General features: G+C 47.3%; 1 protein-coding gene across 1 annotated transcript in view; it reads left to right on the top strand.

Moving 5' to 3' along the window:
- VANGL1 (VANGL planar cell polarity protein 1) overlaps nt 1-12,599 on the top strand; it is a 211,457-nt gene extending 198,858 nt beyond the window's left edge. Inside the window, exon 8 of the mRNA XM_069202981.1 lies at nt 7,022-12,599. Coding sequence (XP_069059082.1) covers nt 7,022-7,282 — 261 coding nt within the window. The 3' untranslated portion in view covers nt 7,283-12,599. The remainder of the gene's footprint in view (nt 1-7,021) is intronic.
- The last annotated feature ends 216 nt before the right edge of the window (nt 12,600-12,815 follow it).

The following is a 12,815-nucleotide window of genomic DNA, read 5'->3' as shown; positions in this document are numbered from 1 at the left end:
CAGATGAGGCAAACATCTCAAACACTTATCCTAGCAGTCCCTACGTGGACACAGGCCGCTCTCGTACTCAAGAGTCCTTATGTCCATCAGCCCCACGAGCAGCTCCCCAGCAGGTCAGATCTTTTCACCCGGTCCTAAGGCCAGATCAAAGAGCCAGGCCTAAAGCAGCTCTTTCTAGGAATCTGACACCTGAGGTCTTAGAATTAAATTCCATGCGTCTGCTTGAATAGTATGGGTGAATCTCGCAGACCTTCTTCATGGGTCTGTTATGCTGCAAATTTTAAGAGGTTTGTCCACTGTTGCATCTTCAGCAACACAGACCCTCTTGAACCTAACGTCTAGGACATCATTTGTTGACATCTCCACCTACTAATGTCAGACATTACCTGCACTACTATCTGGCAACATCTAGCTGCCTTGACTGCATACATGCAAAACAGGGATATCATCCCAGTCATCAAAGCTTTTACAGAGGGACTGAAGAGAGTCATCGCTCCCCAAGTCTGCCCTGCCACTATACGGAACCTCCACGTGGTCCTTATCGGGCTCATTGGTCCCACCCTCTTTGAGGCCTTGTATTATTGCCCCTTGCAATTCCTGTCCTGGAAAGTAGCTTCCTAATAGCTATAAAGTCCCTCCGACTCATTAGGGAAGTGCACTCCAAGAATCCTTCATTCAGGTCTACAGGGTAATTCTCAGAATTACCCCAATGTTTCTCCCCAGAGCAGTTGCCCCTTTCCACATGAACCAAACAATATAAATGCCAGTCTTTTTCACTGGCCCAGACTCAGTAGCAGAGAGATCATGCACTCCTGTATTACATCCACAGGACAAAAGCATTCAGATCAGTTGTTTTTAGCCTTTGCAAAACCCCACAAAGGCCAACCGACATCTGTGGCCGGTATTGCCAGATGGATAATCCAGGGCATCCAAACTTGCTATCAAAAAGCCAAAGGAGCAGTCCCTGTTATCCCCAGGCACACTCTACATGTAAGCAAGCTGCACCAATGACATTCCTTGGTAATGTGCTGCTGGCTGACATGTGTAAGGCAGCCGCCTTGCCAACCCATCAACAGGCTGTGGTTGGACAGACAGTCCTAAGGACTTTGTTTGAGGCCTGTGCATTATCCACACAGTATCCACCACTTGTAGGGGCTACTGCTTCATCATCTACGCACTGCACGTGCATCTTCAGCAACACGTGCTTCAAATGGAAAATGTTACTTAAACTGTATGCATCTGTTGTTAGTGTGTAGTGCTGTAGATTCACATGCGCACCCACCCTTCTCCCCGGAAGCATATGGCTGCACTTGAAAATCCCTTTTTTAATATATTTTTGAACTTGCATTTATAATATACATGGCGCATCATACTGAATTTATGTGCCAATCCTTGCCGTGCAAAAATAGTCTGATAGACACTTCTATCCACAGATTCCGTAACTTAGAATAATCCCCTTGCATCATACTAGATATGGAATATTTTCGAGCCGTACCCTTGCTTGCAGGTAAGTGGAATCTTTTGGCTCTGTGTGGCATCTGAGTCAGGAGTGACGTGTGCAGTACTTATATAGGCACTACCTCAGTCCACTAATGTCCGTTTATTGAGATTTTTCTCCTGATGAGAAGGCATTTCACCCAGGAAGCCGGCTGGTTTCAAACCAGAGTGGGGCCTGTTACAGGCAAATGCCGGTGACAGATGCCCAGTTGGAATGTTTGTGGTGCTTGGAGCTCCGTGAGCTGCCAAGCCATGCATCCCAAGGCTCTAAGGGGAAATGGTCCCTCAAGCTCCTTGCCGCTTTACGTCGGTCGATTCTGCAACGTTAGAGGTCCCATTCGCATGGAAGGTCACAGAACCGTTTGTACAGCCCTTCTCGATGTTCATCGTCTGGTAAGTCCCAAACGCATAAAAAGTCAAAGACGTTGAAGATGTCTTCCACTTCGCTGTGTTAATCCTAGTTGTCCGACCAGACGCACTCCAGACCTCAGAAGGCGAAGGAACCTGAACCTGAGTCTGCTCCGAGCTTCCCTGATTTTCCCAGAGCGTCCCCGGCCCAGCTGAAAAAGTTGTATGAGGCCATGCACCTCATATTTGGGCTGCCTGGTCCCTCTAGAGCACCCTCAGGTCCCATGGGCTCATGAGGGGCTTGTACTGGACCTAGGTTCACCCTCGGCACCAGTTGGTCCCCACAGATCTCTGGCTAGATCAGGGGTGAAACAGTCAGTGAGACCAAGACCTTACTCGATGCCTGCTCCAGTGCCAATGCCCCTAGGCGCACTAACCCCATCATTATTCCAGACAGGAAAATGGAGCAACATTGTCCGACACCTACTCTAGTGCTGACCGGGCCCATCCGTCCTGGAGTGGAGCCAGTGCCTTATTTATTTGACAGGTCTGGAGAGGGAGATCAATCAGAGTGATCTGTGCACGTTAATGGATCCCAGTTCCCTGAAGAACAACAGACAACTGGTATGAGGACCTGCTGGAGGCCAGTAGCTTAAACACCTCACCCGACATTGGCCTGGTCTCTTTTCCTACCATGGCTACGGGGGAGGTTGCTTCTTTTTCGATGGTGATGCGTAGGACAGCTGAGGTCTTGGAATGCCCATATGGGCCTTCAGTTGCCCATAGTGGCTGTCAAGACTAACGTCTTGACTGAGGTGCTTCAGTTGGGTGACTCCCCTTCTAAACCATTCTCCTCTTCAATGAAGCCCTTACAACTGTCCTACTCGTGGGCCTGGTCCAAACTGTGCAAAGGGTGTGCATAGGATGATTGCCTGCCGCCATCATGCCGCTCATGGGGATCCCAGTTTCCCCAACCACGCTTTGTGGTCCACACCTCTACATCCAGGATTAACCCCAGCGTGTTCCTTACCACTCCACCCCATTGGGAATCCAAGAGGCCGGACAGCTTTGGTAAGAGAATGTTCTCTTCCACCAGCCTAGCACCGCTGTCAGTAAACACCACAGTCCTCTTGGGCCATTATTTCCATACGATATGGAGCTCGATTGTACAAGTGCTGCCTATGGTCTTGTAGGAGGCCCAAACCATACTCACCCAGCTATTGTTGATGTACGGAATGCAGCACAGTTCTCCATACGGTGTAGACACGACTCACTGGGCAGAGCGATTTCGTCAGTGGCCTTTGCAGCGCCACACCTGGCTGAGAATAGCTGTTTTTTTAGGGGATGTCCAGTCGTCCCTCATTGACATGTCATTCAATGGCCGTTGCCTCTTTGGAGAGAAGGTGGAGTCAGCACTGAAACGCTTTAAGCAGAGCTACCGCTAAGTCCTTTGACTTGTTTTCCAGCCCCTCACCAGCCCTAGTCGGCCTTCTGCCCCTTTTGTGGCCATAGAAGAGATCTCCAACTGTGCCCATACCTTACCAGCCACTACGGTTAACAGGCTTCCCGGCCTTTTTGTTGCAGAGGGTGCGGGTCTCAAAGACAGCGTGGGCCAGGCGGCCAATGGTCGAGTCAGTCCAACTCCCCCAAACCCACAGCAGCCGCTGCCTCTAAACCTCTTTAGTTTGCCCTTCGACCATCATGGGTGTCCAATGGCATGCAGGATACACCATCACCTGCCTCATTGGCGGTCAGTGACATCAGATCGCTGGTTTCTCCAAATCGTCTGAAAGGGCTGCTCCCTCCCCTTTGTCACTACCCAACCACCTATGCCAAACACTTACAAGCAGCTGATGGAGGGCTACCTCTCCTGGCTCCATGAAGACGTGCACGCCTCTTTTAGCCAAGGGAGCCATAAAGAAGGTGCCAGCATCACAAGTAGAGGTCATGGTTGTTACTCCCACAACATTCTGTTGCCAAAGAAGGACCGAGGACTTTTATCCTATCCTCGATCTGCACCTTCTCAACCTCCTCTTGAAGAAAGAGAAATGCAAAATACTCACTCTCGCCCATGTTCTGTCTGTCGACCGGGAGACTGGATGGTGGCATTGTACTTCCGTGATGCATATTTCCACATCCCTGTCCTGCCTAACCACAGACGTTACCTGTTGTTCACGCTGGAGCAAGAGAGCTTTGTTTGGTCTGCTTCCATTCGGCCTTACTAATGCCCCTCTGGTGTTCGCGAAAGCAGTGGTGGTGGTTGCAGCTCATCTGCAGAGGTCGGAAGTTCCAGTCTTTCCCTACCTTGTCGGTTGGTTGTTGACGGCAGTCATCTCTCACATTCCGACTACAGTGAACTTCTTGCATTTGCCGGGGTTCACTATCAACATGCTAAAGTCGTACCTGACTCGCTCTCAGAAGCTCCTTTTTCATCGGAGCCGTTCTGGACATGGTGCAGTTTAAGGCTTATCCTCCAGAGAGCAGCGAGGCCACGATATTCAGGCAATGATTCCGATGTTTCAGTCTCTGGCCTTAATTTTAGTGAGGCTGGCTCTGAGGCTGTTTGGCCTCATTGCCTCCTGCATCCTGCTGGTTCATCATGCCCAATGGCATATGTGTACTCTGCAGTGGGGCCTGAAGTCACAGTGGGCACAGCATTGAGGAATCTCTCCTACATGGTCCAGATTTCCGAGGGAATCACAAAAGATCTGCAGTGTTGTCCAGGGAACCGCAAATGGGTCAGTGGCAGACACCGCTCCTTTCCCCAACCTGAACCGAGTGTAGTCACAGAAGGACGGCCACCTGGGAGAGGTGGAGATTAGAGGTCTCTGGTCTCCAGCAAAGTCCAAGCTCCACATCAGCCTGTTAGAGCTCCAGGTGATTCACTTGAAACTGAAAGCCTTTCTTCGATCAAGGGAAGACTGGTTCAAATGTCTGTGGACAGCACCACTACCATGTGGTATTGCAGCAAACAGGGCAGGGGAGGGGGGTCCTGGACCCTTTGTCAAGAGGCAGTGTCTCTGAACATGGCTAAAACTTCAGGGCATTTCCTTGGTAGTTCAACATCTGGCAGTCTCTCTGAATGCCGGAGCGGGCAAACTCAGATATAGATGCCTAGAGGATCACAAATGGCGTGTCCATCCGGACATGGTGCAAGGCCTCTTACAGCAGTGGGGAGAGCCTTTGGTAGATCTATTTGCCACTGCCAAGAACAGGCAGTGTCTGCAGTTTTGTGTGCTGGAGTTTCCAAGGCAAATCTTGGTCAGAGATGCTTTATGCCTTGAGTGGAGCTCCGTCCTCCTATATGTGTTTAAGCCAATACCACTTCTGCCCAGAGTTCCCAAGAAGATCATGAATGACTGGGCTCAAATCATTCTTGTGTCTCTGGATTGGGCATGAAGAGCCTGATATCCTGTTGAGCATGACTATCGGTCCTCCAGTCAGGATGCCTCTTGGAGAGGATCTTCTGTTGTAGCAACAGGGAAGGGTTCTGCACCTGAACCTGCACACCTCCACCTTTATGCTTGGAGAATCAGTGGCGCCTGTTGACAGCTTTTAACCTTCCCCCCAAAGTCTGTAATGTTATTCTGGCAGCCAGGCAGCCCTCCATCAAGCCATTGGGACAAGTTTGTGTCATGGTGGTATTCCCAAAATGTTGACCCCCCCCCCCCTCCCTTCTCTGCACCTTTATCAAAAGTTCTCTTTTTCGCATTATCCTTGGCCCAGCAGAGCTCTGCTATGGGCACAGTGAGAGGTTACCTATCTGCCATCTCTGCTTAGTTGCAGTTGCCTGAACAACCTTTCCTTTTTAAGTTGCATGTTGCGGCTACGTTCCTTAAAGGACTGCATCTACACCCTTTATCATGCCTCAGTAGAACCTCAACCTGGTCCTCACCTTTCCTATATGTGCACCATTCGAGCCTCTGCGCAATTGTACTCCTAGGCTCCTGACTGTAAACACTGCCTTTTTTAGTGGCCATAACATCAGTCAGGAGGGTCAGTAAACTACAAGTACTCTCGGCGCTCCCTCTTTATACCGCTTTCTATCTGGACAAGCCGGTTCTCTGAATATGTGCCTCCTTACTCCCAAAAGTTGACACCTTTCCATGTAGGCCAGAACATCACCCTACCTACCTTCTTTGCTCCTCTTCATCCTTCCAAAGACGAGGAGAGACTCCACCATCTAGACTCAAAAAGAGTGTTGTCATTCTACTTTGACCGCACAAAAGAATTCCGGGTTTATGATCAACTCTTTGTGGGCTATGTGGGAGAAAAACAAGGGAAGGTTGTGCAGAAAAGGACCATCTTGTGATGGATTGTTGTATGCATTAAGATCTGCTACGTGTTGCCCAGCAAGCAACCCCTCGGGGGCATGCAGGCTTGCTCCACCAGAGCCAAGCCTGCAACCACTGCATTAGTGCGCCATTCCCATTCTTGGGCATGTGTTAGGCAACAACGTAGGTCTTACTGCACATGTTCTCCAAGAACGACTGCCTGGACAGTAAGGTCTGTTGTGATGGGCACTACGCTAGTTCGGTCCTGCAGGACTTTCTAATCTAATTGGTTTTGCAGCTCCACCTCCATTGCAGCATTACTTGGGCATCTATTCCAAGGTAAGGAATCTGTGAGTAAAAGTCCCTATCAGATGAATAAGTTACTTACTTTTGGTAACGTCTTATCTGGTAGAGACTCTATCTAGCTGCAGATTCCTTACTGATCCACCAATACTCTGCGAACCGATTACAGTATAGGGAACATTCTCTTAAGTGCCATAGTCTGTCACACCAGTGGACAGTGTTCATCGTGGCTCTGCATTCAACGTGGCTCTGGGCTCCTGGTGTGGAAATTCATGAAAGTAACTGACTTCATCGTGCAGAGGTGGCACCTATATAGGTACCTCACCCATCACTTCCGGCGAGAACGACGCCACACAGAGCTGAACGATGCCGCATACCAGCGCGCAGAGGTACTGCTCAGAAATCTTCCTGATCTAGCCTGATGCCTGGGGATTATTCTATGGTGAGGAATCTGCAGCTAGATAGTCTCTACCAGTTAAGGCGTTACCGAAGGTAAGTACGTTGTTTGTTACTCCTGTGGGTGCTTAAATAGTTGCATTTGTTTGTAGCTGTTGTGTTTTGTAAATATAACAGTGTGAATCCTCTCCCTGTCTCTGCAGGCCTTCCTGGAGCGTTATATCAACCCTGGCCCAACCTTACAGTATGACAAGGAGCGCTGGTTTGCACGGCAGTGGACTCTCATCAGTGATGAAGCAGTCACCAATACTGTCCACGATGGATTGGTTTTCGTGCTCAAGTGCTTGGACTTCAGCCTTGTTGTTAACATAAAGAAAATCCCCTTCCTGAAACTTTCAGAGGAGTTTGTTGATCCCAAGTCTCACAAGTTTGTTCTTCGGTTGCAGTCCGAGACATCTGTCTAAATGTTTCATCTCTCAGCCAGGAGTGAACTGTAGTCAGAGGCTGAAGTGGACGTGGCCATCTGCACTTTACTGAGAAGGATTCCTGACATGAACGACCTGGTTGGCCAGACCTTTGCCTGATGCCCCAAGAGATCATTCCGTATAGCTGTGTCCTCTACAGTCCTGTTATCCGACCCCTTGGGAATGATTAAACACCATCTCCTGTGTCCATAACGTGGCCGCCAAGCTCGAGTTCCACCAAAATCCTGCATTCCAGGTTCATCACCTTCTGCACATGTCTGGGTTTGGGTGAACCTTTGCCAGAATCCTCTCTTCCTGGCCTCTCATCTTCTGTGTGTAGCTGGCCTTGGTCGCTTTTTTGCCAAATCACACTTTAGTTGCCTGTCACTCTGTGTGGCACAGACTACATTTTCATAATTCTTTTTGGGCGTGTGCCTTACAGCACTGGATCTCCTCGTGTCTCCTCAGGTTCCTGGCACAATTCTTTGACTCAAAGCCCTAGACTTTTGAGGGCTCTTTGCAAGAGTGCCGGGATTACCTGGGTAGAGCTCTATGCATGACTGTGTGCGCACGGAACACTTTATTCCTTCAGTTTGTTGTGGATGGCAGAGGAAGTGGGCAGTACCCTACCTTGTACAGGTGGACCCGTGATGCTTTAACAGCTGTGGGCCTCTGGCCTGATAGTTGACCAATCTCCTGCTAAAGAAGAATGCTGGAGACAGTGCCAACTATTTTTATACCTCTTAAATGTCTTTTCGCAGCCTTGCTGTTCGATGGAAGAACTGGTGTGTTGCAGGTGTGATTGTTGTACAAATGCCCAGACACAAAGATGGCATTGTAGCTCAGGGCCTGGCTTAAAGTTTGGCTGCCGGGTTACTCCTTCACAACCGTGATGGATATCCCTTCTGCCGAAAACTATATCCCGTCATATCTTATGGGATTTAGATCTCGGCAGACGGGATATCCGCCACCGTTGTGGTGGAGTGACCGGTCCGGCAGACCCTGACTTGGGCTGTTAGCTTTTAGGGGCGTGGCAAAGAACCTTTTGCCCGGCACTCCAAGAGCTACTACACAAACCTGTGTTTGTATTTTGTGTTTGTCCAATAAGGCTTGTGTCTTTAAAGCGCACCCTGTATAAAGGTCAAACCCTGCCCTTCCTGGGCGTGTTGTCCGTTAAAAGGTGTCACAGCAAGTCCTGGTGTTAATGTCAAACATGTGTTTTCCTGTGGGCCGCTGCCTGTGATGTTGTTGATGGGAGTCCTGGATTCCCCAGCAGGCCAGTACTACGTTCCCACCGCATCAAACACAGTTTTTATTTGTTTCAACATTGTTTAATACTAAAACCACAATTTCTCTTGGGGATTCTTCTTTTAGTAAATGAACTCCATTTAAGTAACCATTTGTCTCCATCTATAGTTCTTAAACTTGTTTCACTGTTACCTCTTCCCTCCATCGACCCAGCGTTGGGGGGGGGGTCCCTACCTTCACGACACTAACCCCTCACATTACCTCTGTCGTGGCTGGTCTCTAAAGTCACTAGAAGCGAGCAAGTTGTATGAGCTGGCTGAGCTCAAAGGCAAGTTACCAAACACAAAATTTGCACAGGTTGCAAACTGTAAATATAGTTACAGTTTTGACATTCACATAGTTTACATTCCATTTTTCTACAGCACATTCCTATTCTCTTCTCCAAAGCTGATACTTGAGCTAGCAACAAGTGTAGCAGTGTCCTCCTCCTCAGCTCTGCCTCTTGCTGTGGTCTTTTGGTCGCTTTGTAATGTTCCTTGTTATGTACCTGATCGGCCTCTTTCCTTCCCCTGACTGCCTTGTTCCAATGTTGCCCCTTTTGGAGCAAGTACTTGTGTCTTGTGGCTGTGTAATGCAGCCTACGTGTGTTCAAGTATCACTGTGCGAGCAGCCCTTCTAGGGGCTACTGCAAGAAAACTTAACACTATCACTTTATTCAGATGGTAACCGCTCTCCCATGCTCGACTTCTTGATGGGCAGGATTTTAAATCCTAGTAGCTGTGAGATGAAACCTGGCATGTTTGGTGCAGTGGATGATATGAGGGCCCCTGTTTCACAGGTGGCATAGGGACAAAGCAGACAGTTTTTTTAAACGTACTAAAGACATGGAAGAAACAAAAGTCGGCAGGAACTGAAGATGACTATTACAGTCAGAAAGGGAAGCTTGAAGATGTTTGAAGGGTCCACACTCTACACAAGGGTATCACTTGGGCCAGTATGCTATGGCAGAGCTCTAACGAGTCCTTTTACAGGTGCTGCTCTTCCTACCTCTTTCACTGAAATTCGTACATTGATCTGTACACCTAAGCCAGCGTGCCATTGCACAGCTCTTCCAGCCTGCCAGTCTAGGTGCCTAGTCCCTTTATTGTTGCTTTCTTCTCTTTGCCAAACAGTTTGACGCTCCCCTTTTGTGGTGGGAAGGATTCGGGGTGAAAAGGCCGACCATCTGCTGTCGGGCCCCGGAACTGTAGATTCTGCCTGTTGACGTGACCCGTTTGACAGCTTGGAATGCTCTTTGATGTCTGCACCCCATCTTCAGGAAGAAGACCTAAAAACGCTTTGTAAAACAGTTCAGCCCAGTGCACCATTGTGTATACGTTCCTAAACAATTTGAAATCCTACAACTTTATCCACCACTTTCCTTCCTCAAAGGAGAGCCTCTGCATTTCAATGTTGTTTGAGTGCTTATAAGAGTAGTCTGTGTTTTCCTTCATTTTTAAATACTTTGTTTTATTGATTTAATTAGAGTGAATTGTCCATAAGATTGTTTTCGTTTACCACTAGCAATGGTTATTCTTTCACACTTTCTCTACTGGTAGTATGTTCGTCCCTTGATGTCTCTTTAACCAGGTTCTACTTCGTCTGACTGGCTGAGTCGACTCTCGGCCGCAGTGTCCCTGGGGAACATTGGCTGCTCACAACTTGACCTGCACTTCTGCTCTTCCTTACTTTTTCTCAAAGTGCCATTTTTCCACAAAGTGATTAATAAGTTGATTTTTTATTTTTCTCATTCCATCCTGTTGCATCCTTGTGTGTCCTCACATTTGATGCAGACTGCTTGGTACTCTCTATGAAATGAAGTAGTGAAGTGAAGAAGATAAAGTTCCTTGTAGCTCTTCTTCTTGGTGAGTATCCGGTTTAGATTAACATGCAACCACCCGCCCTCTCTTCCCTAGTGAAGGGCATTCTATCCAGCCCCTTTCTTAAATTAAATGCAAGATGGGGCTTGACTTAGGCACTGGGCTCTTCTCTCTTTGACGTGTTCATTTAGCATTACCAAGCTGAAAGGGTTTTGTACGTGTGCCACGTTTGCTGCAATGCTTGCTAGGTACCTGCAAATTATAGCTAGAATTATAGTCTTTTCCTTTCATTAGGAGACCTATTACAAACGTTTACTTGATGCTCGGTTATTTCACTGAACACGTGAGTTACAACCTCCCCCTGTTCCCCAGTCCCAACTCACCGTGGGCATGCTACCAGGTGGGCATAAATGACTTCAGATTATCCTAATGCATGCATGTATATGTCAGTTTGGAATGTATGTTTGTGTGGCTCCCACACACCTCCACATATGTAAGATATGTCTGTTCATGTTTAGTACCAGTGTCTGCATATGTTAACACTCTTACTAGCCTCTCATGGCTTCCAGGTGAGGATGAAACTCCTTTGCAATGTAGAAGGTTCTTCTTCTAGCGCCACTGTCATGTACATCGCTCTGGGATTGTTTTGCACATACTATGATCATTATCTTTAAGGGCACTGTAACGTTATTGCACCAATATGCTTCCTTTTTATGTGGTATGTTTACCAATGCCGGATGTGATTAACCTTAAGAGACTGCAGATATCCGTCTCATTGCTGCGGTCAATGGGTAATTCCAGCTTTTCTGCCTTTCGATATAGACTTTCCAGCTCTCTGTTGGATAACAACCCGCTTGTCAAGAGAAGCCTGCGTTGAAGGCCTTCTGATCCTGTTGTTAGGCAACACTTACCAAGTTGATCAAAGTTTGCTGACTATTCACAGAGCAGAGGGTCATCTGTGGGAACCTGTAAATGAAAGGGGCAGCTGTAGCATGCTCTGCCGTTGATTGGTGAGGAAGAGGATGGAAGTGAAGAATATGAGGGCTTAGTGGGTATTTCCCTAACGCAGTGTCAAGTGTTCCAAAGTACCTTTTAGGATTCATTGCCTGCGGTATTCAGTGTCCACCAGTCTCTTCTATTGCTACAAGCATAGAATTGGGTTCGGGTGACAAAAAAAGTGTTTTCGAGAGGCTGCTCTACGTTGCGTGCCGATGAGCCCACCTGGCCTGCCTCTGTGATGAAAAGATGCACAGATGTGCTGCATGGCTCCCTCGGTGGCAGCAGATATATCTTCTTTACCCCAGTGTTATTTGATGTTATTTGCTGTCAGCCGTTGCTGTGCCTGGCCATTCGCCCCTTCCAGTTTCTGTTATTGTTCTGGGCTGTATTGGGGAGAGCACTGTCGAACTTCGGATCGTTGCTTTATTCTGACGAGTGTTATCTTTGTCCTGGACGTCTTCTCTCTCTGTGAAGGTGCCAAAGCATCTGGTAATGTCCTTCCCTTATGTTTGTCGGTATTGAGTGGAGTGACCTGGTCTTCAGGTCATAGTACCCCCAGCTCTTCCGAAAGAGGGGACGCTGCCTTTATCTCATAGTATCGTGGGTTTCTGTTCATGTCCGTATTTTTGGAAAGTTCACAGTTTTTTTACACCAAAGAATGCTTATTTTTAAAGAAATTACTCTATGTATATAGCACCTTGTCTATGTTATTTAATCATTGGTGTTCATATTTAAATGTGTGGCATTGTTTATATGGAAATATAGGTGCTGGCAGCAAAAATGGTTGCTGTGGGTGAAGGGAAATAGTACATATTGGGGATGTGATCATTTTTTTATGTACAGTTTATACATTGATCATGTACATTGTCAGTCTGATTGTGCTTACGATATTTGTATGTGTTACTATGACCAGCTTCATTTTCATGCTCTGTCCAGGTGAGAGGACTTTACACAAACGAAAGATGATGATGACCAGTGGACATCTGTTACCTTCTCATTTATTTTTATGCAATACAGAGGTCGGTGTGAATGGCTCAGACATGCAGAGAACGTGGCATAGAGTGCATTCTGCAAAATACAAAGATTTCTGATATTACATATCTTTGGTTTTAGGTGTATATTTGACTTTTTATGTAAATGACCCTTGCAAAAGCCATTTTGCATACAACAATATTTTATACAAGAAATAAATATAAAAGCAAATCTCTGGATTACGTGATACTGTTTTAATGAAGGAGAGTGATCTCTTTAATGTTTTGAAGGTAAACTGGGCTCCTAAGGATGGACTAAAACACTATTAACAAAGTTAAGAACGAGGCTCGTCTGATGTTGAGAATGCATGCTGTTTTCTGTAAGGTATGAATGGTCAGAGATCTTGGTTTTTAACTTAACCATATGATCCCACTAAAATATTTGGAACAAACAGG

The sequence above is a fragment of the Pleurodeles waltl genome, chromosome 8 (assembly GCF_031143425.1).
Source record: "Pleurodeles waltl isolate 20211129_DDA chromosome 8, aPleWal1.hap1.20221129, whole genome shotgun sequence".
Taxonomy (NCBI): domain Eukaryota; kingdom Metazoa; phylum Chordata; class Amphibia; order Caudata; family Salamandridae; genus Pleurodeles; species Pleurodeles waltl.
Note: the sequence above shows the minus strand (reverse complement) of the source record. Positions and strands in the feature narration are given on the sequence as shown.